General features: G+C 39.4%; 1 protein-coding gene across 1 annotated transcript in view; it reads right to left on the minus strand.

Annotated features, from left to right (window-relative positions):
• Window positions 1-27,879, minus strand: part of LOC126236624 (dnaJ homolog subfamily C member 3) — an 83,741-nt gene that overhangs the window by 46,280 nt on the left and 9,582 nt on the right. Inside the window, exons 2-4 of the mRNA XM_049946069.1 lie at window positions 16,973-17,083; window positions 10,634-10,758; window positions 179-253 (exon numbers count right to left, since the gene is read on the minus strand). Coding sequence (XP_049802026.1) covers window positions 179-253; window positions 10,634-10,758; window positions 16,973-17,083 — 311 coding nt within the window. The remainder of the gene's footprint in view (window positions 1-178; window positions 254-10,633; window positions 10,759-16,972; window positions 17,084-27,879) is intronic.

Here is a 27,879-nt window from a genome sequence, read left to right on the forward strand (position 1 = left end):
GTAACAACTGTTGTACTTTCAGTGATAAAAATGATAAAAGACTGCCTTAATTTTATCCAACTTCTATTAGACAGTGTTACAAATGTTTTCCACTTACAACTGAAACTTGTGTTAAACCATGATTTTTCTTCACATGTCACAAACTCAATTAAAAAGCAGTTAGGACAAAGTAACTCACCACATCTGTATAATCTCTTAAAGCTTCTTGCAGCTGGGCTTGTTTCAAGTGGACATTACCTCGCTGCAAACGAGCCTAGAACAGAATTGTTAAATAAGTTACAATTACCCATGTTAAATTTTTCCCTAAAGCACATTAGCATTATCAAATATTCATTTTGTAATGGAACAATGTCACAACAATGTCAAAATTTGGGGAAAAACTTGAAATTTATACTTCATTGTGAAGACTGTGCACAGCAATAAAATAACTACAAAAATAATAATTTAAAAAAGTATAAATGACAAGGTGATGTGTTAATGGATAATGGCACTATCATATTTGCTTTGTGGGAATAAACTGTCCAGAAGTAGTAATTTCGATGTTAGTGTTCTCGATTAACATAAATACAAATCCATTTTCTGATGTATCACTGCTGTTAAGGTTTTTGACTTTCAGTCTGTAGTGATAATGGACAAAGAAGCTCAATGTGATAAGGAAAAAGGAAAAGGCAAATATTAGAAGTGAAAAATTAGGGTATATAATAGTGACAAAAATACATTAGAAATGAAAAGAACTGCAGTTAAAAAATAATATTACAACTGAATTTCTTATTAAAAACCCATATGATGAAAAACAACATACACTTGAACCCTGCACCGTATTTAAAAATGAAATCTTGAAAATAACTGTCTGAAAGAACAATGAAAACTATAATACTAGTAACTATGACAGTCTGATGGTACACACAACATAGCACAATATAATCAAATTATACTTAGAAATTTGACTAACTGGTTACTAAAGTGTGATTTAAACTAGTTGTCACTTGATAGGTAGTGGGCTGCACAGCCCTGGCCACCATTAAAACTATGGAAGCCTGGCAATGTCAGCTCCCACTGTGTCACCACTTCTGGTGCACTGCACAGCACTGCACTGCCTGAATCATTGTGCCAACCAGTCCTCAGCGATTTGTTGTAGCGAGAGATTTGAGTGACTGTCAGCTTCACATATCTTATTTTTAATGTATGGTGAAAGCAGTCGAAAGAGAGGCAGACAGGCTGCACATCCCTAGGAAAGTTTCAAAACGTATCTAGCCTGGCATGATTACACACTCAGTTGCTTGAATTTGTATGTTCCATGAGGGAGTATTTTACGGGAGAGGGGAGAGCACCTCTCCTTCCTTTAGATAAAGTGGTTGGGCGAACTGCACCTGCTCTACAAATCAGCGAGTGATACGAGTCTGCAAGGAGAAATTCATGAAAAAATAATCAGGTAAGGCACCTAAATTTCAGACACATGGGATGAAGAGGCGCCTTGAGAAGCGCGTCACAATCAGGAATAACATCAGATATATTCAAAGAAGGAGTATCCAATACTCAGAAAGCTACATGCTACCCTCATAGCAGCAGACCTGTTTCAGGGTAGTAAATCATCCTTATTACGTATCATGAGAAAACTGGGATTTCCCTGTAAATCCCTTTCTGGCTGCAAGTTAGTAATGGCTCTCCAATATATTGCAGCCTAATGATGCCACTTTCTTAGAAAATTACTAGGTACAAATTTTGATGATAACATATGGCTTGATGAAACATGGCTGAATGCAGGACACATTTTGAAAAAGGGCTGGACAGACAATAACATCAGCAGTATTAAGGCAGCTCCGATCAGCAGAGGAGAAAGAATACAGGGTGTACATAAAGCCCGGGAACACTTTTAATTATTTATTGCACAAGAACTAAACATTTTACAGATGTCACACATATTGCATTTTGAAGAGAAACTTTGAAAGGTTTTTTACAAACATTTCGAGTTCATGGGATGGATGACGCATCAATTTCTTTGGACTCCTTATGAATGTCTTTTGTACATGCTCCACATTCACTTCACTCACATTGGGACATCCGCTTCTCTTTGCTGGGCACAAGCAACCCACCATAACAAATTTGTTGTGCCAGTGGTAAATGGCCTTCCTTGTTGGCTTCTTACAATACTTGGTTCTAAACATCCATTGAAAAGCTGTAGCACACTTGTTTTTGTTGAACAACAACTTTCCATGTTTGCGACTAGCGCTGACCATTGGCAAATTACCAAACTATGCTGTGGCGGTATACATTTCTAATTGTCTGCTGTTATTCATTTCAAACAAGAGCTCCGACCACTACAATGAGATGAACCACACTTCTTTTGTGACATTGTCTGAAGCCACTGTGCTTCAAAATTTAACAAAAAACACTATAATTGTCATGGATAACGCCCCACATCATTCGGTTGTACAAGACAAGGCGCCCACAATGGCAATGAAGAGAAAAAACATTATTTGCTGGCTAGAGAAATGTAAAATACAGTTTGACAGTAACTTGACTTGGGCAGAATTATTAGAACTTCTATCACAACACATGCCAAAGAAACCAGTTTAAACCGTGAATGAAACAGCAAATAATATGGGAATAAAGTGCTCAAATTGGCTCCCCACCACTGCCACTTCAATGCAACAGAAGTGATTTGGGCTCAGGTTGAACACCATATTACTGCAGAAAATAAAAAAAATTACATTGACTTAACTGTAATGGATTTTGAAGAAGGCAGTTGAGAAAGTGATATGAGAAGACTGGCAAAATGTAGTGAGGAGTGACATAGGAAGCATGAAACAAACAGTGAAGGTATGTTACAACAGTGTGTCAAAGACTTGATGATATCTGTAACACTGGTACTTCCACTGACTCTGAATTAAGCAGTGTCTGTCTGGTTAGTATGTAGTGTACAGTCTATTTTAATGAAGGTCTTCCTGCCATTAAATCTTGTGTTTGTGGCTATATTAATTTTTATTTTTAATGTTGTGAGTCTAAGGAATGTTGTTCAGCCACCCCCCTTCACCTCCTTACCAAAAGACAGACTGCATTTTAAACACATTTCATTTTGTGTAGATACCAAGATATCATTTCATGTGTGTAATATGAAGGAAACTTCCCAGGATGCAAAAATATCTCCTGTTTCCTGTTGCAATAATAATCAATTTAGCACCGGACCTACTTAAAATTAAGAAAATAATTTTGACACACTCTGAGATACCACTGAAAGTGCTACTATACATACATTTCAGAATTTTTACTTTACTTTTGTAGGAGATAAAAATTTTACACTTCATAATTATTATGAGTTAAATACCAACACAACTGCATAAAAATGCCATTTTCAGCAGTATATATACAGGGTGAAGCGAAATACGCGCACTCAGGCTTCGCAGTGCGGCTCCTCACATGCCAGCAATAAAAAAATGTCTCTCACAAAATTTCATATGACGAGTACATCCGGCAGAAAAAAGGACATGAAAGACTGGCAATCTGGCAACACTGTAACCACAATTACGGTAACTACCTCTATCAGTACACATTAACAGTGCTGTACAGTTGGTGCAGTGGATACAGTTTCGGGTTAGCATGCAGGAGGTCTAAGGTTCGATCCTTAGTTGGGGCGCATTTTTTTTTATTTGCTAATTTCATTCTGACATTTCATACTGTAATATACACCACTTCTTAGGTGACATGTATCCTGAATTTACAACATTTTGTGACACTGAACATAACAAATATGCGATTAGACAACTAAAAAATAGACAGTTGAAAAAAATGACCTGTCATAGGACAGAATAGCTACAAAAACAATATCAATTTCAGATGCTACAAACGATAGCTCAGTACAAGAACACAACATCTACTTGTCATTTATACCATATGTAATATGAGTGCTCAGATGTCACACATTAACAACCAGTGACAATAATAATAACCATATCAATGACCACAAGACCTTCACAACAGAATATCTTGTCCCAGAACAACAGATGCTCAAAGCGACTTTTCTGCATGTCCAAACATTGCACAACCCGCCAGATCAAACAGCTCTGGACCCTACAGTAATAAGATCAGCATTAACACGCGCTACCAATTCTTCCACATTTGTCAGCAGAGTAGAGTACACGTGCTTCTTCAGGTGCACCCACAGGAAGAAATCCAGGGGATTTATGTCAGGTGAACGTGGTGGCCATACAACTGGACCTCCACGTCCAAGCCATTTCCTTGGGAATGTTCTGTTCAAATACTGTCGCACATTAATTTCAGCATGTGGAGGTGTACCATCATGTTGGAAACATATCCTCTGTTGAACATGTAGCGCAAAATCTTATAGCGCATCAGGCAGATAGTTTGAGAGGAATACATGATACCTTTGTGCAGCCAACTGGTCAGGCAACATGTAGGGGCCCAAACACCTGCCGCCCAATATTCTGGCCTGGACGTTGAAACCAAAGCAAACTTGATAGCCACAGTACTGGGTCATGTGCAGGTTAACCTCACACCAAAGGTGGGCATTGTGCATACTGAAGACACTCTCATGAGTGAATGCTGCTTCATCTGACCATATTATGGTGTTCACGAAGTCACCATTGGTTTCTTGTAGTTGTAGGAACCATTTACAGAATTGCATCCTCTGATGGTGATCTGCAGGATGCAGGTGTTGTGTGAAAGCATAATGATAGTGGTGCAGCCCATGCTCGCACATCACATTAACGACCATGCACTGTGATACACGCAGCTGCCTTGCTATGCTACGTGTTCTTCGCTGAGGCTCTTGGTGTATGACCTCCAGAATAGCTTCCTTAGTAGACGACCTCTGTCATGTGATGGTGGAAGGAGAGAATCTGTCCCCAAAAGGCATGGCTCCACACGAAGAAACACGTTTTTATCTAGATTAATTTGACCAGGATATTTAGCAGCATATTCACGAGTAGCAACACTAACCCATCTATCAGATTCGCCATGAACCAGAAGCAGAAGCATATACACATATTTATCGTTTGTGTACAAATGTACATGGAGGCTGTCACTGGCACTTGACTCCGCTAGCAACTAGTCCCTGTCTGGTGGACAGCACATACAGTATAAGCACATCATCAGCCCTGCGCACTGTTCCACCTAACGCCCATTACCCCTCTGACAGACATTGTTCTGCATGGTTCATCCTGATACCACTAATTGTGAAATGTTTGGTTTCAAATTACACAGCTTCCCTAACGGCAATGGACATGATGCTTCCACAATCCCATCGACAGAATAACAACAACAACCACAACAATAATAATAATAATAATGCATTGCAAAACATACTATACTGCATGCAATTACCCGACTCAATGTTGAAAGGCACAATTGGTGGGACCATGGTGATAAAAACAAATATTAACAGAGTTTGAGTATTATTTGCAAAGCACGTTGCTAGTCCTACCGGTAATGTAAGGCCCTAACGAAACGTAACGGCCCTGAACGAGGCAAGAATAATAGTTCGTACTAATCTATGGGACCACTGGAGGAGGGAACAAAGAAAACAGGTTTTGAATCTGGCAGATGAAGTGGTGCGAATAAATTCTAGCCCACGATGTGGAAAGGGCTTCTTTCAAAGCTGACAATCTTCCTTTTCTACAATTGTAGTGTGTAAGTGCAAATGTTTACTAGAGGACCCACCGCAATCACTGTTGATGATTAGGATGCCAGATACCCTACCACCTGGACAAAATTTACCAAATAAAAAATATACACCTCAACCCAGGATTGAACCATCGACCTCTTGCATCCTAACCCAAGGCTCTGGCTCTGCGCCAATTGTACACCACATGTAATATGTGCTGACAGAGGTAGTTACCCTACACGTTTTTACAGTGTTGCCAGATTGCCACTCTTTAATGTCCTTTTTCTGCCGGATGTACTAGCCAGATGAAATTTTGTGTGAGACTTTTTTATCACTGGCATGTGAGGAGTCATGCTGCGAAGCCCGAGTGCATGAATTTCACTTCAACCTCTATAGGAAACTTAATGCAGCACAAAAATTTTAGAAGATTTGTTGCTGAGCAAGATATTTTAGTAGTGAACAAAACAAGTATTGTTCTGAGAGCATTAATTTTTGTGATAAGTGGTAAGTCTGAAGCTCTTTATGAATGGAAAAATTTAATCTGTTAAAAAAAAATAATGTAACTGTTTCTTCAGTTAAAATGTACAACAGATATTTGACATGCTGAGAGATACTAAAGAGCTCTACATCATATGTGAATCTGAAATTTCTTATTTGAATTTTTTTTTTTTTATGTAGAGGTTATAAAGCAATTTTCTATCACAGCGGAGAGTGAAGCGCTATGGCGCAGACTGTACTTGATATCACATCATCGCAACTTTCGAGCTTGAACGTCAAGTAACAATTAGTTTAAATCAGACTATGCAGGAATAACATTGTGTCGTATAGGGATTATTCACAAATGTCTCACTGATTTCAATTTGGTTCAACTATTGTACACATATACAATTGTCCACATTATGTTTGTGTACAATGTTAATGCAAAAGTTAAAGATAAGACCATTCAAAACTGTTAACAATTTGAGTATGAATGTATCTACCACAAACAAAGAAAAAACATGTTTCTATTAGCAGACTGCAGTTACCAATAGTACAACAAGAAACTTCTCAGAGACAGAAAAATTAGAGACTGTGGCTGGAATCTTCAACAGATGAGAATTTCTTCACGAAGCATACAAGACAGCGCAGGATGAAGCCTCAAACAGGGACATGACATTTTAGGAATTGACGGTTTGATTGAGCTGCATCACATTCAAACGTATTTGTAATACTGAAATGAAATTCTCTTTTGGGGCCCTACAGTGGCAAATGCTGGTAGTTCACTGTATATGAAGTGCAGCCACTGTATTGTTTATTTCTAAGCTGCTATGAATAGGAGAGCATAGCACTCACTTTAACCCTCAGCAATGGCTCTTGTTCCTCCTAATTCTCATTTAAGCCCTGCTGATGATTAGAGCCACAGGAAGAACAGATGACAGAGATGCAGCAACAAGCACGGACAGCTTTTGCTCAAGATAACAGTGTGCAAAGTTGTAATGCAGTATGTGCACTGGTCTGCACCTGTAGGGCACAAAGGCGTCTGATAAGTCTCTGATTTTCCCTTCTAACATACAACAAGTGTATTAAATGGAAGTTCATAGCATAAAATACATAATTTTAAATAATGTAATCAGATTACCTAGCTTTTATAGCAATAGAACATAAATGGCTAATGGGAGAATAGGAATTTAAAGCAGTCCTAAACTTTTTTTGCAATCCAAATTTACAGTAATATGATGATATGATAAATGACATTTCTACAGTTCTACAGTTAAGATATCTCTCTCTCTCTCTCTCTCTCTCTCTCTCTCTCTCTCTCTCTCTCTCTCCGCCCCGACCCCCCTCTCTCCACACTTTAACCATACACTCCAGGAAAGAGACTATTTTGAAGCACATCATGGGGGGGGGGGGGAGGGGGAGGCTTGTTTCTTAATTGGAATAATATGATAAATAAGTGGTTTCCACAACAATATAAAGGAAATAATAAGCATTTTTATGAAAAAGAAAATTTATTTTGGTCATACTTATATACAGTCCAACTTAATAGCAATGAAGTCACTGCTACTGTTGATCATCCAGTATTGAAAAATAACATTTGTGAAAGATACTGTCTTTGGAGTAACACGATGAATCTCACAAAGCAGAAAAATTGTCAGCCATTTGCTAATAAGTTCTAAAACTTTTCAAATTAATATCTTGCTTACTTGACCACAGGTATGTTATTCAGTGTTCAGAATCTTAACAACAAGAAAACACTTCCATGCAAATGTAACGGTACATAAAATGCATAAACAGCATAGGAAAACACACATGCAACAATCATAATTTGACACACAGAGAGGGAGAGAGAAAGAAAGAAAGAAAGAAAGAGAGAGAGAGAGAGAGAGAGAGAGAGAGAGAGACTATTTTCAGCATCTATCACATAATTGCATAGTGTAGTTCTTTAGTTATTAACTATACCATACCACAAAAACGTGTGGACTATAGTGTCTACTACTCTCGCTGATTTGAGAGGTGGTGACAGTGTCTTTGATTTGGTTTCAAAGGGAAAGATTATTCAAATGGAAAAATGTAGTTAATTTCTAATGTTCCTGGGGCCAATATTATGAAGTTCACAAAGTGATGAATATAATCAAATACACTGATATCATGAAGCTTGTCTATTTTGCACTCTACTACTACTGGCTACCAGTACACAATCCATGGCATCCTAAACACACTATCAGAGTGTATACACAAATAAGAAAAAAAAGATCCTGGATTTTCCAATTAAAAATACACCTTTCCCCAGGTTAAAAATCACTTTTGCCCAGGTGAAAAAAAACACTATCTTTGGCGAAAGTACATTTTTCCAAGTTAAGTGACAATATACTTTCCCTTAGAGCTGTAAACTTACCAGTTCTTTGAATAGTATAAATATTTATACACTGCCGTAGAGCTTCCGCGCACTTTAGGCATTTTGGAAAGATCTATGCACAGCACCAAAACACTGCATATTTTCTATTACAAAAGTGCAAACACAAATTCCATGAAAAACAGCACGGTAGCTTCCGAAGCACTATAATTGAGACGCGCTGTGCAATGTGCTTTTGTCAGCCAATCATAGCTATGTCATTTGATCTCGGCAGGTAATGATAGCTGATATTCAGAACATAGAACACATGATGTAGTCAGCCAATAGCAACATCACTTAAAGAGCATGAATACACAAATAGGGGAAGTTACTGGGTTAAATTAATCTACCACACAGTACAGCTACAAACGAAGCTAACTTTTCAAATATAATATTGGTTGTATTCCTCCCCCCCACCCCCCACCCCTCCCTTCCTGAAGGTGGTGTTAGGCAGAATCCTAAGAACACAGCTTATGTTGCAGCAGTTGAATATTTCTGATTAGCACAATTATAAATTTCACTGCTGTGCACTGAACATTTCATGGGTTGCCTGGCTAAATAAACATTCTGTCGAGCACTGCAACTTTTCCATAGAAAAGCCAATTACAAGTGAAACTGCTCAAGAACTTTCCACACACTTTTTCTTAAGAATTATTACTCTTTTTGCCATTGTTATAGCGTAATTTGTAATACATAAAATAACTAAAATAAATATGAGAAAACCTAACCTTGAAGCCTGGTCTTTTTTAGCATGCATTACATTTTAACAAACACCAATGCACCAGTAAAATTTTAAATAATGGCATAAGTGGTTCCTTTTCAAGGTCCAAAATTTTTCTAAGTAGCTGTTCCTCCAAGTGTTAAGTTTTGAATGAGATTCAAATGCTCCATTATTTAAGAAATTCATTGGCTGTTCTCACATGCAATATAGTTAATCTTGTTATTACGAAGTATTACACTGTCTTCGTTCTAAAGTCTTTGACACATTTTACTTTTGGCACAAGCTTGTGTGTGGACTGTGTTTTGTTGTAGTAAATGGCGTATTTTCTTTGCAACTTAAGTTTTATTTAGGTGTTATTCTTTTGTTTGTTTATATTTTATTGCTGCAGTATTATTCTGCAGTAGCAGGTTAAAGTGCAATTCTTTGTTAAGAGTATCAGTTCCTGCCAGTCAAAAATTTTACTGAAAACTAAAACAATGAAAAATTTCCGAAATTCTAAAAAATTCCCAGGTTTTTAAAAAAAAAAAAAAAAAAGATGAAAAAAATTCCTTCAGGTTTCCCAGTTGTCCCGTAGTGTATACACCAAACTATTGTATTATCTTTGGAAATAGAAAGACTCAATGTTCCCAATACAGAAACTACCTGTAATTTAATTTCTCTAGAGAGTATTCACTGTATCAACATCACCAAGTGACAGACTATTTGGCTCGCAGAGCAAGTGCTTCCAGCAGACGCCTAGCAGTAGCTGCCTGTCTGCTGATAACTGGCTAAAGACAGACTGACCACAACGTAAAGCCTAAATATTTCCATTCTTCCCAGTCATTCCTAAAGGGATAATTTCTGCCAAACATTATATACCCTAGGGTCATTTACCACCATAAATATCTTCTTCAAAGGTCAAGCTCACTAAATTTCCCATCAAGGGCAAAACCTCTGTAGTGTTCTGTTGATGGAAATGCAAATGCCAAAGAGCAGTGCAGTTCTTTGCTTTTGTTAGGGCTATTGAATGTAGAAAATATCATGAGAAGTAAACATCAGGTTTCAAATGAAGACACTTACATACACAATCTCAGTGTCCAAATATAGAAACATACATTCTTTCTCTTTCCAAAAGTGATGTATCATTTGAGTGTATTGTTTTGATAGAGAAGATATGTCTAATTGAATAACCTTTTAAAGGGTGAATATTCAGCGAGTGGATGTGGACACTGTTCATACAATATTAATAAGACTGAGTTTTTGACAAGGAATTTCTTTCAAAACTCTTCACATGACCCTCAGATTTAAAAGGATATTTTAATTTTCTAAACACATATGGAGGAAGAAGAACAAAACATTTAACAGATGTATTTCCTCAGTTTAAATTACCACTCAACAATGCTAATTAGTAACCTTAAAATTATAGGTGCTGGATACTTACAGCTGTAAAATCTGGCTTCAGTTCAAGTACCCTATCCAGATCCATTAGGGCAAATTTTGACTTCCCAAGTGCTAAGTACACAGTAGCTCGTTTGAAGTAAGTCAGATAGTTGGCTGGATCTCCCTCTGAAAAGCAAATATTTTGTAAACAACGTATCACGTTCCCATACCACCCTGCAACATTTACATATCTCATTACATACACAGCCACACTGGTCTAAATTACTTCCTTGTAAAGTAAGCAAATTGTAACTCATTTCCCTTTTATCTAGAATACAAATACAGTTTGTATTTTGCAATAATGTGCCATCTTCACAAACTGATTTTTTTCTTAATGGCCTGTTACGAAATGCACCAGTTTAATTTAATTCAATATACACTGAAGAGCCCAAGAAACTGGTACACCTGCGCAATATCATGTAGGGCCCCCGAGAGCACACAACATTACATTACATGGACTCGACAAAAGTCTGAAGTAGTGCTGGAGGGAACTGACACCCTGAATCACGCAGGGCTATCCATAAATCCATAAGAGTACATGGTCATGGAGATCTCTTCTGCACACCATGTTACAAGTCATCCCAGACATGCTCAAAAATGTTCATGTCTGGGGAGTTTGGTGGCCAGCAGAAGTGTTAAAACTTGGAAGAGTGTTCCTGGAGCAATTCTGGATGTGTGGGATGTCACATCGTCCTGCTTGAATTGCCCAGGTCCGTAGGAATGCACAATGGACATGAATGGATGCAGGTGATCAGACAAGATCTAGACGTATAAGGGTTCTCATATCACTCCAACTGCACATGTCCCACACCATTACAGAGCCTCCACCAGCCTGAAGAGTTCCCTGCAGACATGGAAGGTCCACAGTTTCATGAAGCTGTCTCCATACACGTACACATCCATCCACTCGATACAATATGAAACAAGACTCATCCGACCAGGCAACTTGTTTTCAGTGATCAATAGTCCAATGTCGAGTTTGACAGGCCCAAGTGAGGTATAAAGCTTTTTGTCACGCAGACATCAAGGGTATACAAGTAGGCCTTCGGCTCCAAAAGCCCATATCAATGATGTTTCATTGAATGGTTCACACGCTGACACTTGTTGGTGACTCACCATTAAAATCTGCAGCAATTTGCAGAAGTGTTGCACTTCTGTCAGATTTGAACGATTCACTTCAGTTGTTGTCGTACTGTTCTTGCAGGATCTTTTCCCAGCTACAGCAATGTCAGAGATTTGATGTTTTACTGGATTCCTGATATTCACGGTACACTTGTCAAATGGTAGTACGGAAAGTTCCCACTTCATTGCTGCATCGGAGATACTGTGTCCCATCGCTCGTGTGCCGGCTACAACACCATGTTCAGTCTCACTTAAATCTTGCTAACCTGCCATTGTAGCAACAGTAACCGATCTGACAACTGAGCCAGACACTTGATGTCTTATATAAGCGCTGTCAACCCCAACGCCATATTCTGCCTGTTTACATATCTCTGTATTTGAATACGCATGCCTATACCTGTTTCTTTGGGGCTTCAGTGTACAATGGAGAAAAGCAAATACTTTTTATGATAAAATGCATGATACCAGCACTTTTTAATCTTTTTCCTGCTAGGTGACAGCAGAAAGCATGATTCTCCATTTGTACCATTTTCCTGGACATACATAGAGTATCATTCAACTGAGAGCTATTTCTATTTAATTAATGTTTCAGTAATCCTCAAACACACAAACTACAGATAAAGTATCTAAATGCCCTTTCCATAACAGGCCTGTTATACTCAGAGGACAACACACAGTACAAGAGCATCAAGATGTACCGTATATACTCGAATCTAAGCTGCACTCGAATCTAAGCTGCGCCTGAAAAATAAGACTCAAAATAAAGGAAAAAAAAATTTCCCGAATCTAAGCCGCACCTGAAATTTGAGACTCGAAATTCAAGGGGAGAGAAAAATTTTAGGCTGCACCTCCAAATTGAAACAAATTTGGTCCACTGTAATATGAGACACAATGTAGGTTGAATGAATGACGATACAGCTACAGTAGTTTGGTTCGAGCCATAAGCTTAGCAGTTAAGCTTTACCAGGTAGCCATTGCTATGCGTCAGGCGCTCCGTCCGTATTTATATGGGTACCCTTCGTTTTTCACGTGCTTCGTCTGGTTTGAATTGATTGCTTATTTTTCTTTGATCTGATAAGTGCCGTTCTCTTTGTTATAGGTGTTTAAGTCACTGTAAGCTGAAAATGCATTACTGTACTGTGTAATGCATTGTTTGTCGCATTCTGATAATGAGTGTTTATGACCTGTCGCCGCTCGCGGCATGGTTTACTTTTGTGAGCGAAAATTTTTCTCCGTTTGAAAATCTTTGCAGACGCCTCTTTAGTACATTACTTTCTGCACAGAAATTAGAGTCATCTTAGATTTAAAAATCTAGTCAATTGCCGTGCTTCATTTCTGACTGTGTCACTATTAGGCATAAGAATAATATGAATATAAACATGAGATGATATGTGTATACTCCCGCATTTGCTGTTGTCTCACTCTAGTTTCGTAGTTTATTAGGCAGACAGGATTTAAATGAGATAGCAGCAAACATGAAAGAATACATGGCAAAATGTTTATATTCGTATTATTCTTATGGTGAAGAGAATACTGCATGTGATTCACATTTCATGAAAGTTCCATTAGCAACCATCTATTCTCACAGGTAGGAAAAAATTCAGAACGTAGAATTGGCCATATTGACAAACATCGCAAACAGTCTTACCACTCAGATTTTCATAGTACATTGAAAAGCTGCTACATTCGAAGATGAACAATACGGAATTTGTATATACTTCGTTGGATAATGTATGAAAATGCAGTGGTCAAAATTCGGGGTGGAGAAAAAAGCTCGTCTTCCACCTTTTTTTTTTTTTAATTTATTTACTGACACAGAGGGGTTGGTTGGGTTGTTTTGGGGAAGGAGACCAGACAGCGAGGTCATCGGTCTCATTGGATTAGGGAAGGACGGGGAAGGAAGTCGGCTGTACCCTTTGAAAGGAACCATCCCGGCATTTGCCTGGAGCGAATTAGGGAAATCACGGAAAACCTAAATCAGGATAGCCGGACACGGAATTGAACCGTCGTCCTCCCGAATGCGAATCCAGTGTTTAACCACTGCACCACCTCACTCGGTTCTGACGCCAGTATTTATTTTTGTGCCTGCAAAGCATGCCTGTGTAGCGCTACATATATTCGATGGCAAAAGTTAGTTGTGGCGGCACCTACCAACATATTTCAGAACTTCCGCTTATTTTGCACTCGATTCTAAGCCGCAGGCGGTTTTTTGGATTACAAAAACCAGAAAAAAAGTGCGGCTTATATTCGAGTAAATACGGTAATTATAAATGACAATCTTGTCTAACGTTCACAACAGTGAGGAGGTTAATGAACAATATAACAAGTTGACAAGGTCTCTGTACTTCAGCTTTACAAGATTTTTTTTATGATTTTAGCTTGACTGAGCTTGCTAAAACAATGACCTGAGCTTTTGCACATCAGAGTCAATTTATGATATATGTATCATAATAATGTAAAGAATGTTGTTGTATTACTTATTTCTGGATTTTTATGAACTCTGTTCATCAATGAAAAGGTGTACATTTTTGCAACAACACCTATTAATGTGGGAGCTTTTGAGTATCCGTACAGAAAACATTTGCAGCGACTTTGCGAATCTGTTAAAAGTTAAATTTATATGTTGCACAAAAATAATTCACAGTGCATCCCAACCATGAGGCACCAGTCAATATAATGAAACCCTATCAAAAGAGATAGTAATAATACTGAAATGTCTAATAAGGATTCTACATAACTGCGTAGTCTGCATATTTACTACATTCAGTTTTTGTATGTTCTGATTTAAGGGACATTATGAGTAAGCACAGGAAACAGCCTAAACGTAGAGTTCTTATTTCTGGAGAAATCTGAAGCATATATTATTAATGGACCCTTGACGCACACCACAATGGATTTTGGAAAATAACATTTACTGAAAATATTAATTAAGTAATCTCTGAACTAATATATTTAAAATCTGAATTTCTGAAAGTTAGTTATGAGTAATTGATAGAAGAAAGTTTTGTAATGTCATATACAATATCATTATTGAACAATGAGCAACCTACAAAAGTGTGGAATCAGGCTTTGGCCACACTGTCAAATTAACTGGAAAAAAAACAGACTGGTAGTCATGTAAAATAAAGCCATCATTAAAAAATTTTATGAAAACAGTACAAAATTATTAAAATGTAGAAATGATTGTATTCCTTCTGAGACTTTCTGCATGGTGCAAAGAGACACTGTCATCCCCATCCCCTTTTTTACATCCAACCTCCTTTTTTGAGCTTTGGCAGGAAGCTGATAAGTCACCATTGATTAAATAGCTGAGACAGACTGTTTCATTTACATAACAGTATATAACTACCAGCAGTAAAGAGTAAGAACAATCTGCCAAGATTGCTCCTGAAGTCAGTCATGTATACTTCTTACCGATTCTTAAACTTAGTGGGAGGTGGACTGTTCAGGGGATGGTGATGAAGCACAGAACTATAAGAGAAATTTAGAGAACCGACATTTGCTATTCTACTGCCACCAATGTACATTTCATTTAAGGACCATCACAATGCTATAAGAGAAATTAATGCTAATACAGTGGCATAAAGACAGTCTTTTTTCTTTATCGCCATTTGCAACTGGAATAGGAAAAGAAATGACTAGTAGTGGTACAGGGTTCCTTTGTACATCTCTTAGTGGTAATTTTGCTAACACAGATCACTAAACAGGGGTTGTATGTGAAATGGGGGGGTGGGGAGTTGGGAGGAGGCAACCTTCAATGATGGACTTCCCTTTGCTGGACGTCATAAATATAAATTACCTGTAAATAAGTGTAAATGCTAAAAAGTCATGGTTCAGAAATTATAATTCTTCCAACACATGTGACTATCTGCTTTCATCAGAAAAGTATTTCAGTACATTCACACAACTCTCCCAATCATAATGGACCAATTATCAGCACTGTCAATATATACTCCTCATTTCATAAAAACCTAATAATCTATGGAATACGCAGATTTCTGTTGGACGTCACTTATATTGTGACAGAATCACCGACCACTATTTACCTTCACGATGTGAAGTGTGTAGGCCTAACAATAACCACATATAATAGTGGTACCCTCTCACCTGCAAATCTGAGTGAGCTAGTGTTTTGTATTAGTCCTCTTGTCCAATTATCAAAGGAGGAACTATTAGTTCTCGAAGACAGGGAGTGTGTCACTTCTACTTTTACACATGTGTATCAGTTATATACACCTACACATTTCGCCCTTTGGGGGGGGGGGGGGGGTGGGATGCAAAGCCAAGAGTTTGGGCTCAGTTGGTCCAATCAGGACCAACCAATTGACTGCTATGTCATCCGCTGCTAATGGCATCACTTCGATATGGTATGGAGGGGCACGGGATCAGCACACCACTCTCCCAGGTGTTGCCCAATTGCCGTCACGAGGCACAATGTATCCTGTTGCAGTCCTCCCATCAAGGAAAAAATCCCTGGCAGTACCAGGAATTGAACCTGGGTCCTCGGCATATCAGCCAGACACACTGACAACTGAGTTACAGAGGCGAATCCTGAAGGTAATCAATAGCCAGCAATTCTGTCTCAAAATTTGTTTGTTATCTCAATCTAATATCCCTTTGACACACTTTTAACATTTATTCTCGGATAACAAAAGTGTCTGAAGTCAGAGAAATCTAAACTAGCTTGAGAAATTTCACCTTCATGATGGCAAAATTGTTTTACCACAGCTGAGGCAAAAACACAGAAAAGAAACAGAATCAAAATTACTAGATGCTAACTCTGCAGCTTAAAAAGATTGGGAAATACAGTATACGTAAAATATCTTCTGCTTCTCATATCTCTCTAAACCTATGATGATGTCACCGCCTTTGGACTTCACTTTTTCCACGCTCCTTAGATTCCACAGCAAAAATGATATGTACTGCAGATTTTGAATGCCAAATCAAAAATTTGTAAAAAAAAAACAGCAAGGTCAGTCACTATATCTCCTTGGCACATATTTTTAAATTCCACTAACGATCTTCAGTTCCAGAAATAGGGCATCACTTACAAATCATCAGAATAGTATAGATGACTTTGATCGTGTGCAACGCCAAACTCACATTTTTGAAAGCCTGCCTCTCAGTCTAAAATATTGAGCATGTTCATTGAGGGGAAACAGAGAAGACAGTTCCTATCCACAGTATCTGATAATAGCTGACAACAGTATTTCCTCACCTACAGCTGCATGGTAATGCGATAAGGCATCCTGTAGCTGTCCACGTCCCAGGAAGTCTCTCCCCATCTCCAAATGCTTGTTTATTTCAGCCTGTGTTGTGCCATCACAGTCTGCAACAATATAAGGTACAACTGAGTAACAACAGTTAAAATAATTTGGATAATAAGATACAAATTGAGCTCTCTTCCAAAATAACACTTATTCCAGGTCATTAATTATTTTATTTGGATTCCAAGTTGAACTGACAACAGATTCATACGAATTCTTTAAAGTTTCTAACAATGACAGGGAGAAAAATATTTTGAGCTTTGATACCAGTCACTCAGCTACCTAGAGTATTTACGAAAATACATATTTACAACTGTAGGCAACATTTTATTTGCTTCCGCCGTTTGCCAATAGGTAGTGACAACGATAAGTAGCGGTCGAAAGAAACAGATCACAAACGTCAGGCAGTTAGCTTGAATCTTGGTCAACATAACCTCATTCAAACATTGACCGATTTGTGTCTGCAACATAAAGTTGCTCTTGATTGAAAATGTCAGTTTACGAACCTAATTCTCGTCATTTGCGGGAGGTGTTACTGTTTTGTATCAATATGAAGAAAACAGCAGCCGAGTCTCATTGAATGCTCTCAAGTATGTATAGTAAGGACGCTATTAGTGAAAGAACGTGTCGTGAGTGTTTCAACGCTTCAAGAACAGTGATTTTAACGTCGTACACCGGCATAGTGGTGGAAGAGGGAATGTTTTCGAAGATGCAGAATTGGAGACATTGCTGAGTGAAGGCTTGCATCAAACTCAAGAAGAATTGACACGATTAGTGGGAGTGACACAGCAAGCCATTTCAAAACAAGTCAAGGCTATGGGCATGATTCAGACAGAAGGAACTTGGCTCCCGTGTGAGCTGAAACCAAGAGACGTTGAACGGCGTGTGTGTGCTTGTGAACAGTTGCTTCAGAGGCAAAAACTGAAGGGATTTATGCATTGCATTGTGACCAGGGACGAAAAATGGGTTCATTACAATAATCCTAAATGCAAAATAATATGGGGATATCCCGACCATGCTTCCATGTCAACGGCCAAACCGAATACTCATGGCTCCAGCTCGGTGCTAAAACCAAGTGAAACAATCACAGGTGCTCATTAACAAACGAAATTAATGTGTTTGAGCAGAGCATTAAAACGGCCGTAATACAGCGAGAGGCACGATAAGGTGATTTTGCAGCACAACAACACTCGACCCCGTGTTGCAAAAAGAGGTCAAAACATACTTGGAAACAAAATTGTTCACGCTTTCATGGCCAGTTGTTGACAAACCGCCTATTTGCTTCTGTCTCGGCTTCTTTAGCCGACGTTCGGCTGATGATTTTACTGACGTTTTGCCAGCACGAGTGGCTGGCATTGTCAAAGCTTCACCCTCCATTGCCGGTGGCAAACTGGAGCCGAGCTCGCGGCCGCAGTCTATATGTACCTGACATGCCAACATCCGAGGGCTTCTCCACGGTCATTTCTGGTGCGGTTCTCCTCTTGCTACCTACAACAGTCGTTCGCTGCAGTATGGGAAGCTAGGATCCGTTTACCATTGGGCTTTCCTCTTTCCTGTTGAAGTTATTCCCATGTTTGTGTATTTCTACAACTTCTCTAAACAAGCGGGTGTGATAGTGTGAAATGCAACATCTGGAAAGTGTCCTGAGGAAGAATGGGTATTCCACAAATTATATTAGAAGTGTAACAGAGCAAAACACTCGGCGAAGTAAGAAATCGGGAAAAGAAATATCGGGTATGGCCTTTCTGCCATACATTCCCAGAGTGACTGACAGAATCGGCCGTATATCGCACAAACACGGCGTAAAGACAATTTTCAAACCGACAAGGAAGATCAAAGAACATCTTAGATTGGCAAAGGATAAAAGGGACCTACTTGCAATTTCGGGAATATACCGCTTACCATGCACATGCAGAAAAGTTTATGTCAGAATGACTGGACGATCAATCGACACCAGGATCAAAGAACATAAGAGAGATTGCAGGTTGGGGCAGGTGGAGAAATCAGCCGTGGCAGAGCACACACTGAGTGAGACCGACCATGTAATAAAATTTACAGACATGGAAGTTCTGGCTGTAGAGATGCACTATCACACCCACTTGTTTGGAGAAGCTGTAGAAAGACACAAACATGGGAATAGCTTCAACAGGAAAGAGGAAAGCTTTAAGGTAAACGGATCCTGGCTTCCCATACTGCAGCGAACAACCGCTGCAGGTAGCAAGAAGAAGCACTGGAGGTAGCACTGGAAATGAGCACGGAGAAGCCCTCGGATGTTGGCGTGCCAGGTACATATAGTCTGCGGCCCAAGCTCGGCTCCAGTTCACCACCGGCATTGGAGAGTGAAGCTTTGACAATACCAGCAACTCGTGCTGGCAAAACGTAAGTAAAATCATCAGACGAACGTCGGCCAAAGAACCCCAGACAGAAGCAAATAGCCAGTACTTGGAAACGTTAAAATGGGAAGTCCTACCCCACCCGCCGTATTCTCCAGACATTGCTCCCTCTGACTACCACCTGTTTAGATCAATGGCAAATGGCCTGGCTGGTCAACACTTCAGATCTCATGAAGAAGTCACAAATTGGATCGATTCGTGGATCGCTTCGAAAGATGATCAAGTTTTTCGACACGGGATTCATACACTGCCCGAAAGATGGGAGAAAGGGAGGCCAGCGATGGAAAATACTTTGAATGATACATGTGTAACCAATTTGTTTCATTAAAGCCTCAACTATTGGGGAAAAAACGGCGGAGGCAAAATTATACACCTTGTATGTAAAATAACAAATTTCTTATCCACACTTATCTTGCTAAACTTCCGTTATTCACAATATATTTTACTGATGCTGATGACAACAATATAAATAGTTCAAGTAGAAACATTTTACATAAAGAAATAATATAAATTTACGATACCTGTAAACCATGTGCAACTGAAAATTCAACCCCGCAAAAAATTATGTTTTTTAACTGACATAATTTATTTGAAAGCCCTTAGTCACCTCTTTCATACCCATTTTTTCTTAAAACTTATTGTTACAAAAGTTTTTCATACTTAAAATTTTCATACTCCAGGATGTTTCTACCTTAAGATGTGATTCTGTCACAATTCTATTGCATCAATTTGTAGCTCAAATTCTTCTAATTTCAAAAATGTAAAATTTTCTGAAAATAACATGTTTGTTAAGAAAGTACACTAGCTCGAAAATTTAAATTTCCAGAAAATTCGTGGCAGGCTTTGTAAATTCTCAAGCATATGAAAATAATAGAGCACCTTCCATCCAGCTACTTTCAATTATTCAGTTTTCGGTTCAGTTTACTTCATTGCTTATAGTATGTTCACGTCTTTTACTTTTTCTGTCTTTATGTTAATAACCAAAATGCAATTGCTTTATTTTTTAATCGATGGTAATTTCTGTAATAGCACATCTATAAATAACTGTCCAACACGAGGGAGCAGTCAGTCAGTGCCTGGTATTCAAAAGGTCTTCTACAGTAAACATCATCAATAACTCATTGCATACATTTTATGTTTTTCAGTCGGTGGTTTGCATTCAACTAGCACAGTCACAATGCTTGTTCTATGTCTGTCAGTCTGTATGTAAAGTTCTATTCAAAACAATTTGTTTATTTCTGATTCCACTTAATAACTTTCACTCTCTAGGTAGCTTTCTGACCATCGATGTTAAATGGAAATAGTTCACAACATAAAAGATGATCATTTAAAGTGTTTGTTGTCGTTCTTGTCTTTAATCCACAGTCTGACACAGCTCTTCACGCCAGTGTATCCATGGAAGCCACTTCATCTATGCATAACTACTATAACCTACAGCCATCTGAACCTGTTTCTGTATTCAAGCCTAGATCTCTGTCTAAAAATTTTTTCTCCCACAATTCTTTCCATCAGCAAACTGACAAATTTTTAATGTCTCAGTATGTGTCCTATCAACCATTCCAACCTGCTTACTGTATTGAAAACTTGGTCACCACCTACAATTTTTTATCCCTCAACCTTCCTTCAATTACCAAGTTGACAATTCCTAGGTGTCTCAGGATGTGTCCTGTCAGTATTATCTGATTTAATCTGACTAAATTCCATTTACTTGTTTTACTTTCTTATGCTTATATTACAATCTCTTTCCAAGACACTATCCATTCAGTTCAACTGCTCTTCCAAGTTATCTGCCATCTCTAATACACTCCTGGAAATGGAAAAAAGAACACATTGACACCGGTGTGTCAGACCCACCATACTTGCTCCGGACACTGCGAGAGGGCTGTACAAGCAATGATCACACGCACGGCACAGCGGACACACCAGGAACCGCGGTGTTGGCCGTCGAATGGGGCTAGCTGCGCAGCATTTGTGCACCGCCGCCGTCAGTGTCAGCCAGTTTGCCGTGGCATACGAAGCTCCATCGCAGTCTTTAACACTGGTAGCATGCCGCGACAGCGTGGACGTGAACCGTATGTGCAGTTGACGGACTTTGAGCGAGGGCGTATAGTGGGCATGCGGGAGGCCGGGTGGACGTACCGCCGAATTGCTCAACACGTGGGGCGTGAGGTCTCCACAGTACATCGATGTTGTCGCCAGTGGTCGGCGGAAGGTGCACGTGCCCGTCGACCTGGGACCGGACCGCAGAGACGCACGGATGCACGCCAAGACCGTAGGATCCTACGCAGTGCCGTAGGGGACCGCACCGCCACTTCCCAGCAAATTAGGGACACTGTTGCTCCTGGGGTATCGGCGAGGACCATTCGCAACCGTCTCCATGAAGCTGGGCTACGGTCCCGCACACCGTTAGGCCGTCTTCCGCTCACGCCCCAACATCGTGCAGCCCGCCTCCAGTGGTGTCGCGACAGGCGTGAATGGAGGGATGAATGGAGACGTGTCGTCTTCAGCGATGAGAGTCGCTTCCGCCTTGGTGCCAATGATGGTCGTATGCGTGTTTGGCGCCGTGCAGGTGAGCGCCACAATCAGGACTGCATACGACCGAGGCACACAGGGCCAACACCCGGCATCACGGTGTGGGGAGCGATCTCCTACACTGGCCGTACACCACTGGTGATCGCCGAGGGGACACTGAATAGTGCACGGTACATCCAAACCGTCATCGAACCCATCGTTCTACCATTCCTAGACCGGCAAGGGAACTTGCTGTTCCAACAGGACAATGCACGTCCGCATGTATCCCGTGCCACCCAACATGCTCTAGAAGGTGTAAGTCAACTACCCTGGCCAGCAAGATCTCCAGATCTGTCCCCCATTGAGCATGTTTGGGACTGGATGAAGCGTCGTCTCACGCGGTCTGCACGTCCAGCACGAACGCTGGTCCATCTGAGGCGCCAGGTGGAAATGGCATGGCAAGCCGTTCCACAGGACTACATCCAGCATCTCTACGATCGTCTCCATGGGAGAATAGCAGCCTGCATTGCTGCGAAAGGTGGATATACACTGTACTAGTGCCGACATTGTGCATGCTCTGTTGCCTGTGTCTATGTGCCTGTGGTTCTGTCAGTGTGATCATGTGATGCATCTGACCCCAGGAATGTGTCAATAAAGTTTCCCCTTCCTGGGACAATGAATTCACGGTGTTCTTATTTCAATTTCCAGGAGTGTAGAATTACAATGGCATTGACAAACCTCAAACATGAACTTTAAATCTCTTTTCAGATTTCTCCTCTGATTCCTTCACAGCTTGTTCAATGTACAGGCTGAATAATATCTGTGATAGGCAACAACACTGCTTCATTTCCTTCTCAACTACAACTTCCCTTTTATATCTTTCAACTCCTACCATCGCAGTCTGGTTTTGGTGAAATTCATAAATAACCTTCTACTATGGTTTTCGTGAGAGTTGTAAGTAACCATCCACCCTAAGTACTTTATCTCTGCTATCTACAGAATTTCAAAGTGAGCAACCCAAAGCTTTCTATAAATGTAGGTTTGCCTTTGTTAAACCTATCTTCTAGAACAAGCCACAGGGTCCGTACCGCTGTATGTGTTCCTCATTCCTCCAGAATCCCAACTCATTTCCCCCAAAGATCAGCTTCTTCTAGTTTTTTCATTCTTCTGTAAACAATGTGTGTCAATATTTTGCAACCATGACTTATCAAACTGATAGTTCAGTAATATTCACATGTCAGCACCAGCCTTATTGCGATTCTTGAAATCTTAGGGTATTTCACCTGCCTGATATATCTTGCACACCTGAAAAAATAATTTTGTCATGTCTGGCTCTCCAAAGAATCTCAGTAATTCTGAGGGAATGTTGTTTACTGTAAGGGTCTTGTTTTCACTTTGGTCTTTTCATATACTGTCAAATTTTTCTCACAGTGTCGTATCTCCCATCTCGTCTTCATCTACTTCCTTCTCTCTTTCTCCAATATAATCCTCAAGTTTGTTTCATTTATACAGACCCTCCATATGTACCTTCCACCTTTCAGTCTTCTATTCTTTGCTTCTTTCACTGGTTGGCACCTGAACTCTTAATACTCCCTTTCCTCAAAATGTCTCATTAATTTACGTATAGGTGGCACATACCTTTCTGTTAGTCATGCTTACTTCTACAGCCTTGCATTTGTCCTCTAGCCACTTCTGCTTACCCATTTTGCATTTTCTGCCAAACTCAGTTTCTGGGCATTTGTATTCATCTTTGCATGCAGCACTGCTGCATTTTTATACTATCTCCTTTCATCAATTAGTTCAATATCTTCTCAGTTATCTGCAATGTGATGCTCTGCTACATCCACTATTTCATCTTTCTTTCCATTTCCTCATTTCAGCCCAACAATGCATAACGCTCCCTCAAACTCCCAAAAACCTCCAGTTCTTTCAATTTACCCAGGTCCCATCTCTTTAATTTACTACCTTTTTATAATCTCTTTAGGTTTAACCTGCAGTTCATAAAAAATAAATTATGGTGACAGTCCATATCTGTCCCTGGAAGTGTCTTATTGTGTAAAATATGGTTTCAAAATCTGTCTTAGCATTTTATAATCTTTCTGAAACCTTACAGAATCCTGAAGTCTCCTCCAAATATACAGCGATCTTTCACAATTTTTAAATTACGTTTTAACGATAACTACGTTATGCTCTGTGCAAAATTCTACCAGGCAGCTTCCTCTTTCACTCCTTTTCCCCAATCCATTTCCTCCTCCTACTTTTCCAACTCCTCCTACTACTGACTTCTTCTCAGCCATCAAATTAAACTTTTGTCTCTGTTAACTAGGGCTATCTGAATAATTTCCTTTATGTCATCAAACATCTGTTCAATCTCTCCACCTCTTTCACCACTGAAACTTTTCCATTAATTCACCAGGTCTTTGGGAGTGACTGACTGTCCAAATCACAAGTTCTCAGATGACACAAGGTCATTCAAGGAGGGTCAAGAGGACATCACCAACAAACCCCCGCAACGGGCACGTATCAAAATCCCGAATCAACAAGAATGTGACATGTGAGCAAGATTATTTGAATTCTTACTTTCTGACTTACAGTTGAATCATCAAATTGATTGCAAAAACTTTAAACATAATGAAAACAATTGTTTAACGCATTGCAGCTGAGGATTTGGACATGAAAAGGGTATGCATCAAACTGGTCCAAAAGTGTTGACTGATGAATAAATGGTCATACAAATGCTCTGTACCAAGAACACTTGGAATGTGTGTGTAAATTATCCTAATTTTTTTAAACTCAATTATCTAGTCATGAACTTTTGAGTACAACCTGAAGAAAAAAGGCAGAGTTCAAGTCGGCACATCCCCCTGCCCCAAGAAAACATATGAGCAAGTCAAGGATCAAAACCGTGCTCATTGTCTTCTCTGATGTCAGAGGCACTGTTCATCATAAATTCTAACTCACCAGGACAACAGTGAACACAGCTTTCTACTCAAAAGTGCTCAACAAACTTAATAGGAGGATGAGTGGAAATGGCATCATGACAGTGCACCTTCACTGTCAGCGAGTTCCTGACCTGGACCCACACCATATTGCTTCCCCATCCTTCCTACAGTCCCAGCTGGCTCCCCCAAGACATTTTTCAGTTCCTCACTTAAAAGAAGGTCTGGAAAGGAAACATTGGGGACACAATTGAAAACATCTAAGCTTAAGCTCGTGTTACAGCTCAGAGAAGGCCTTCCAAGCCTGAAAAAACTGACAAGTTTATATATATATATATATATATATATATATATATATATATATATATATATAACAGAGGGAAACATTCCACGTGGAAAAAAATATATCTAAAAAGAAAGATGATGAGACTTACCAAACAAAAGCGCTGGCAGGTCGATAGACACACAAACAAACACAAATATACACACAAAATTCAAGCTTTCGCAACAAACTGTTGCCTCATCAGGAAAGAGGGAAGGAGAGGGAAAGACGAAAGGATGTGGGTTTTAAGGGAGAGGGTAAGGAGTCATTCCAATCCCGGGAGCGGAAAGACTTACCTTAGGGGGAAAAAAGGACAGGTATACACTCGCACACACACACATATCCATCCACACATACAGACACAAGCAGACAAAATATGTCTGCTTGTGTCTGTATGTGTGGATGGATATGTGTGTGTGTGCGCGAGTGTATACCTGTCCTTTTTTCCCCCTAAGGTAAGTCTTTCCGCTCCCGGGATTGGAATGACTCCTTACCCTCTCCCTTAAAACCCACATCCTTTCGTCTTTCCCTCTCCTTCCCTCTTTCCTGATGAGGCAACAGTTTGTTGCGAAAGCTTGAATTTTGTGTGTATATTTGTGTTTGTTTGTGTGTCTATCGACCTGCCAGCGCTTTTGTTTGGTAAGTCTCATCATCTTTCTTTATATATATATATATATATATATATATATATATATATATATATATATATATATATATAATCATCAGTCTTCTGACTGGCCTGATGCAGTCCACCAGGAATTCCTCTGCTGTGCCAACCTCTTCATCTCAGAATAGCACTTACAACCTATGTCGTCAATTATTTGTTGGATGTATTCCAATCTCTGTCTTCCTGTACAGTTTTTACCTTTTAGAGCTCCCTCTAGTGCCAAGAAAGTTATTTTGTGATGTCTTAACAGATGCCCTACCATTCTGTTCCTTCTTCTTCTTCTCCTCTGTCTTTTCCTCACATTCCTTTCCACACCGATTCTTCAGAGGACCTCGTCATTCCTTACCTTATCAGTAAATCTAATTTTCAACATTCTTCTGTAGCACCATATCACAAATGCTTTGGTTTTCTTCTGTTTCAGTTTTCCCACAGTCCATCTTTCACTACAATAACATGCTATGCTCTAAAAGTACATTCTCAGAAATTTCTTCCTCAAATTAAGATCTAATTGACACCAGTACTCTTTTCTTGGAGAGAAATGCCCTTTTTGCCAATACTAATCTGCTTTTGCTGTCCTTGCTCCATCCATATTGGGTTATTTTGCTGCCTAGGTGGCAGAATTCCTTAATTTCATCTACTTGATCACTAATCCTGATAAGTTTCTTGCTGTTCTCATTTCTGCTACTTCTCAGTACCTTCGCCTTTCTTTGATTTATTCTCAACCCATATTCCATACTCATTACACTGTTCATTCCCTTCAGCATATCCTGTAATTCTTCTTCACTTTCAATGATGATAGCAATGTCATCAGTAAATCATATCATTGATACCCTTTCACCTTGAATTTTAATTCCACTCTCGAAGCTTTCTTTTCCTTCTTTCACTGCTTCTTTGATGTACAGATCGAACAGGTTGGATGAAAGACTGCATCTCTGCCTTACACTCTTTTTACTGTATTTCCCCTATAGCTTACCCCAATTTTCTCATAATTTTGAACATCTTGCACCACTTGACATTGTCGAATGCTTTATTTTTCTTTAGTCTTGCTTCCATTATCAGTCACATGTCAGAACTGCTTCTATGGTGCCTTCACTTTCCTAAAGCCAAATTGACTGTCATCAACACGTCCTCAATTTTTTCCCTTTCTTCTGCATATTATCCATGTCAGAAACTTGGATGCATGGGCTGAAGAGCTGATTGTGTGATAATTCTCACACCTGACAGCTATTGAAATTTTCAGAGTTGTGTGGATGATGTTTTTTCTGAAAGTCAGACAGTAAATCGCCAGACTCGTTTGTATCATGTATCTCTCTATAAGTGCAGAATTTCACACATAAAAATATTTATTGTACTTCTGGCTGTAAGATAAGAAATCAGGACAACAAAGGGCACCATGCAAATGCTGTAGTGTGTGTACAATCAACCTCAATGCATGGATAAAAAGAAATCTTGACAGCTGATCATGTGGAGCAAACCCTTCAACCTCACCCCAACTTACTTTTGTACAATTTCCCCACTAAACAATGGAATCTCTGTGAGAGGGGGTGAAAACAATTGTATACCCAATTATACATTCTGCAAATCTGTCTTGGATCCCACAACAAAGAACTTTCTAATTGTAAACCTCTAGCAAAGGTTTTTGTAACCTCTAATCAATTCAATTTACAAGATAACTAGGCAGGCCCAATGAATTCATAAGGGCTCTAGAACTTTCTAAAAGGGAGAGAGAACTTTCAGTATCATGGGTAAAACAGTGGACCTACCTGAATGACTATATGAAAGTATCTACATTCCACATTGTAACTAAAGAACTGCAATCGTTATTAAAACAGGCTGCATCCTCAGATAATACAGACATAGACACAATTAAATCTGACGCACAGAATGTGATGCTTAGTGTAGCTCAATGACGACCTTCAATGACACTTCAATGAAATGACAAAGTTGCACTTTTACCCAACAATAACAAGTTTGTTTTCATTCCGGAGGCATATGCTAGCATTACAAAAGAAGCAAATCAATATAT

The sequence above is a fragment of the Schistocerca nitens genome, chromosome 2 (assembly GCF_023898315.1).
Source record: "Schistocerca nitens isolate TAMUIC-IGC-003100 chromosome 2, iqSchNite1.1, whole genome shotgun sequence".
NCBI classification, from domain to species: Eukaryota; Metazoa; Arthropoda; class Insecta; order Orthoptera; family Acrididae; genus Schistocerca; species Schistocerca nitens.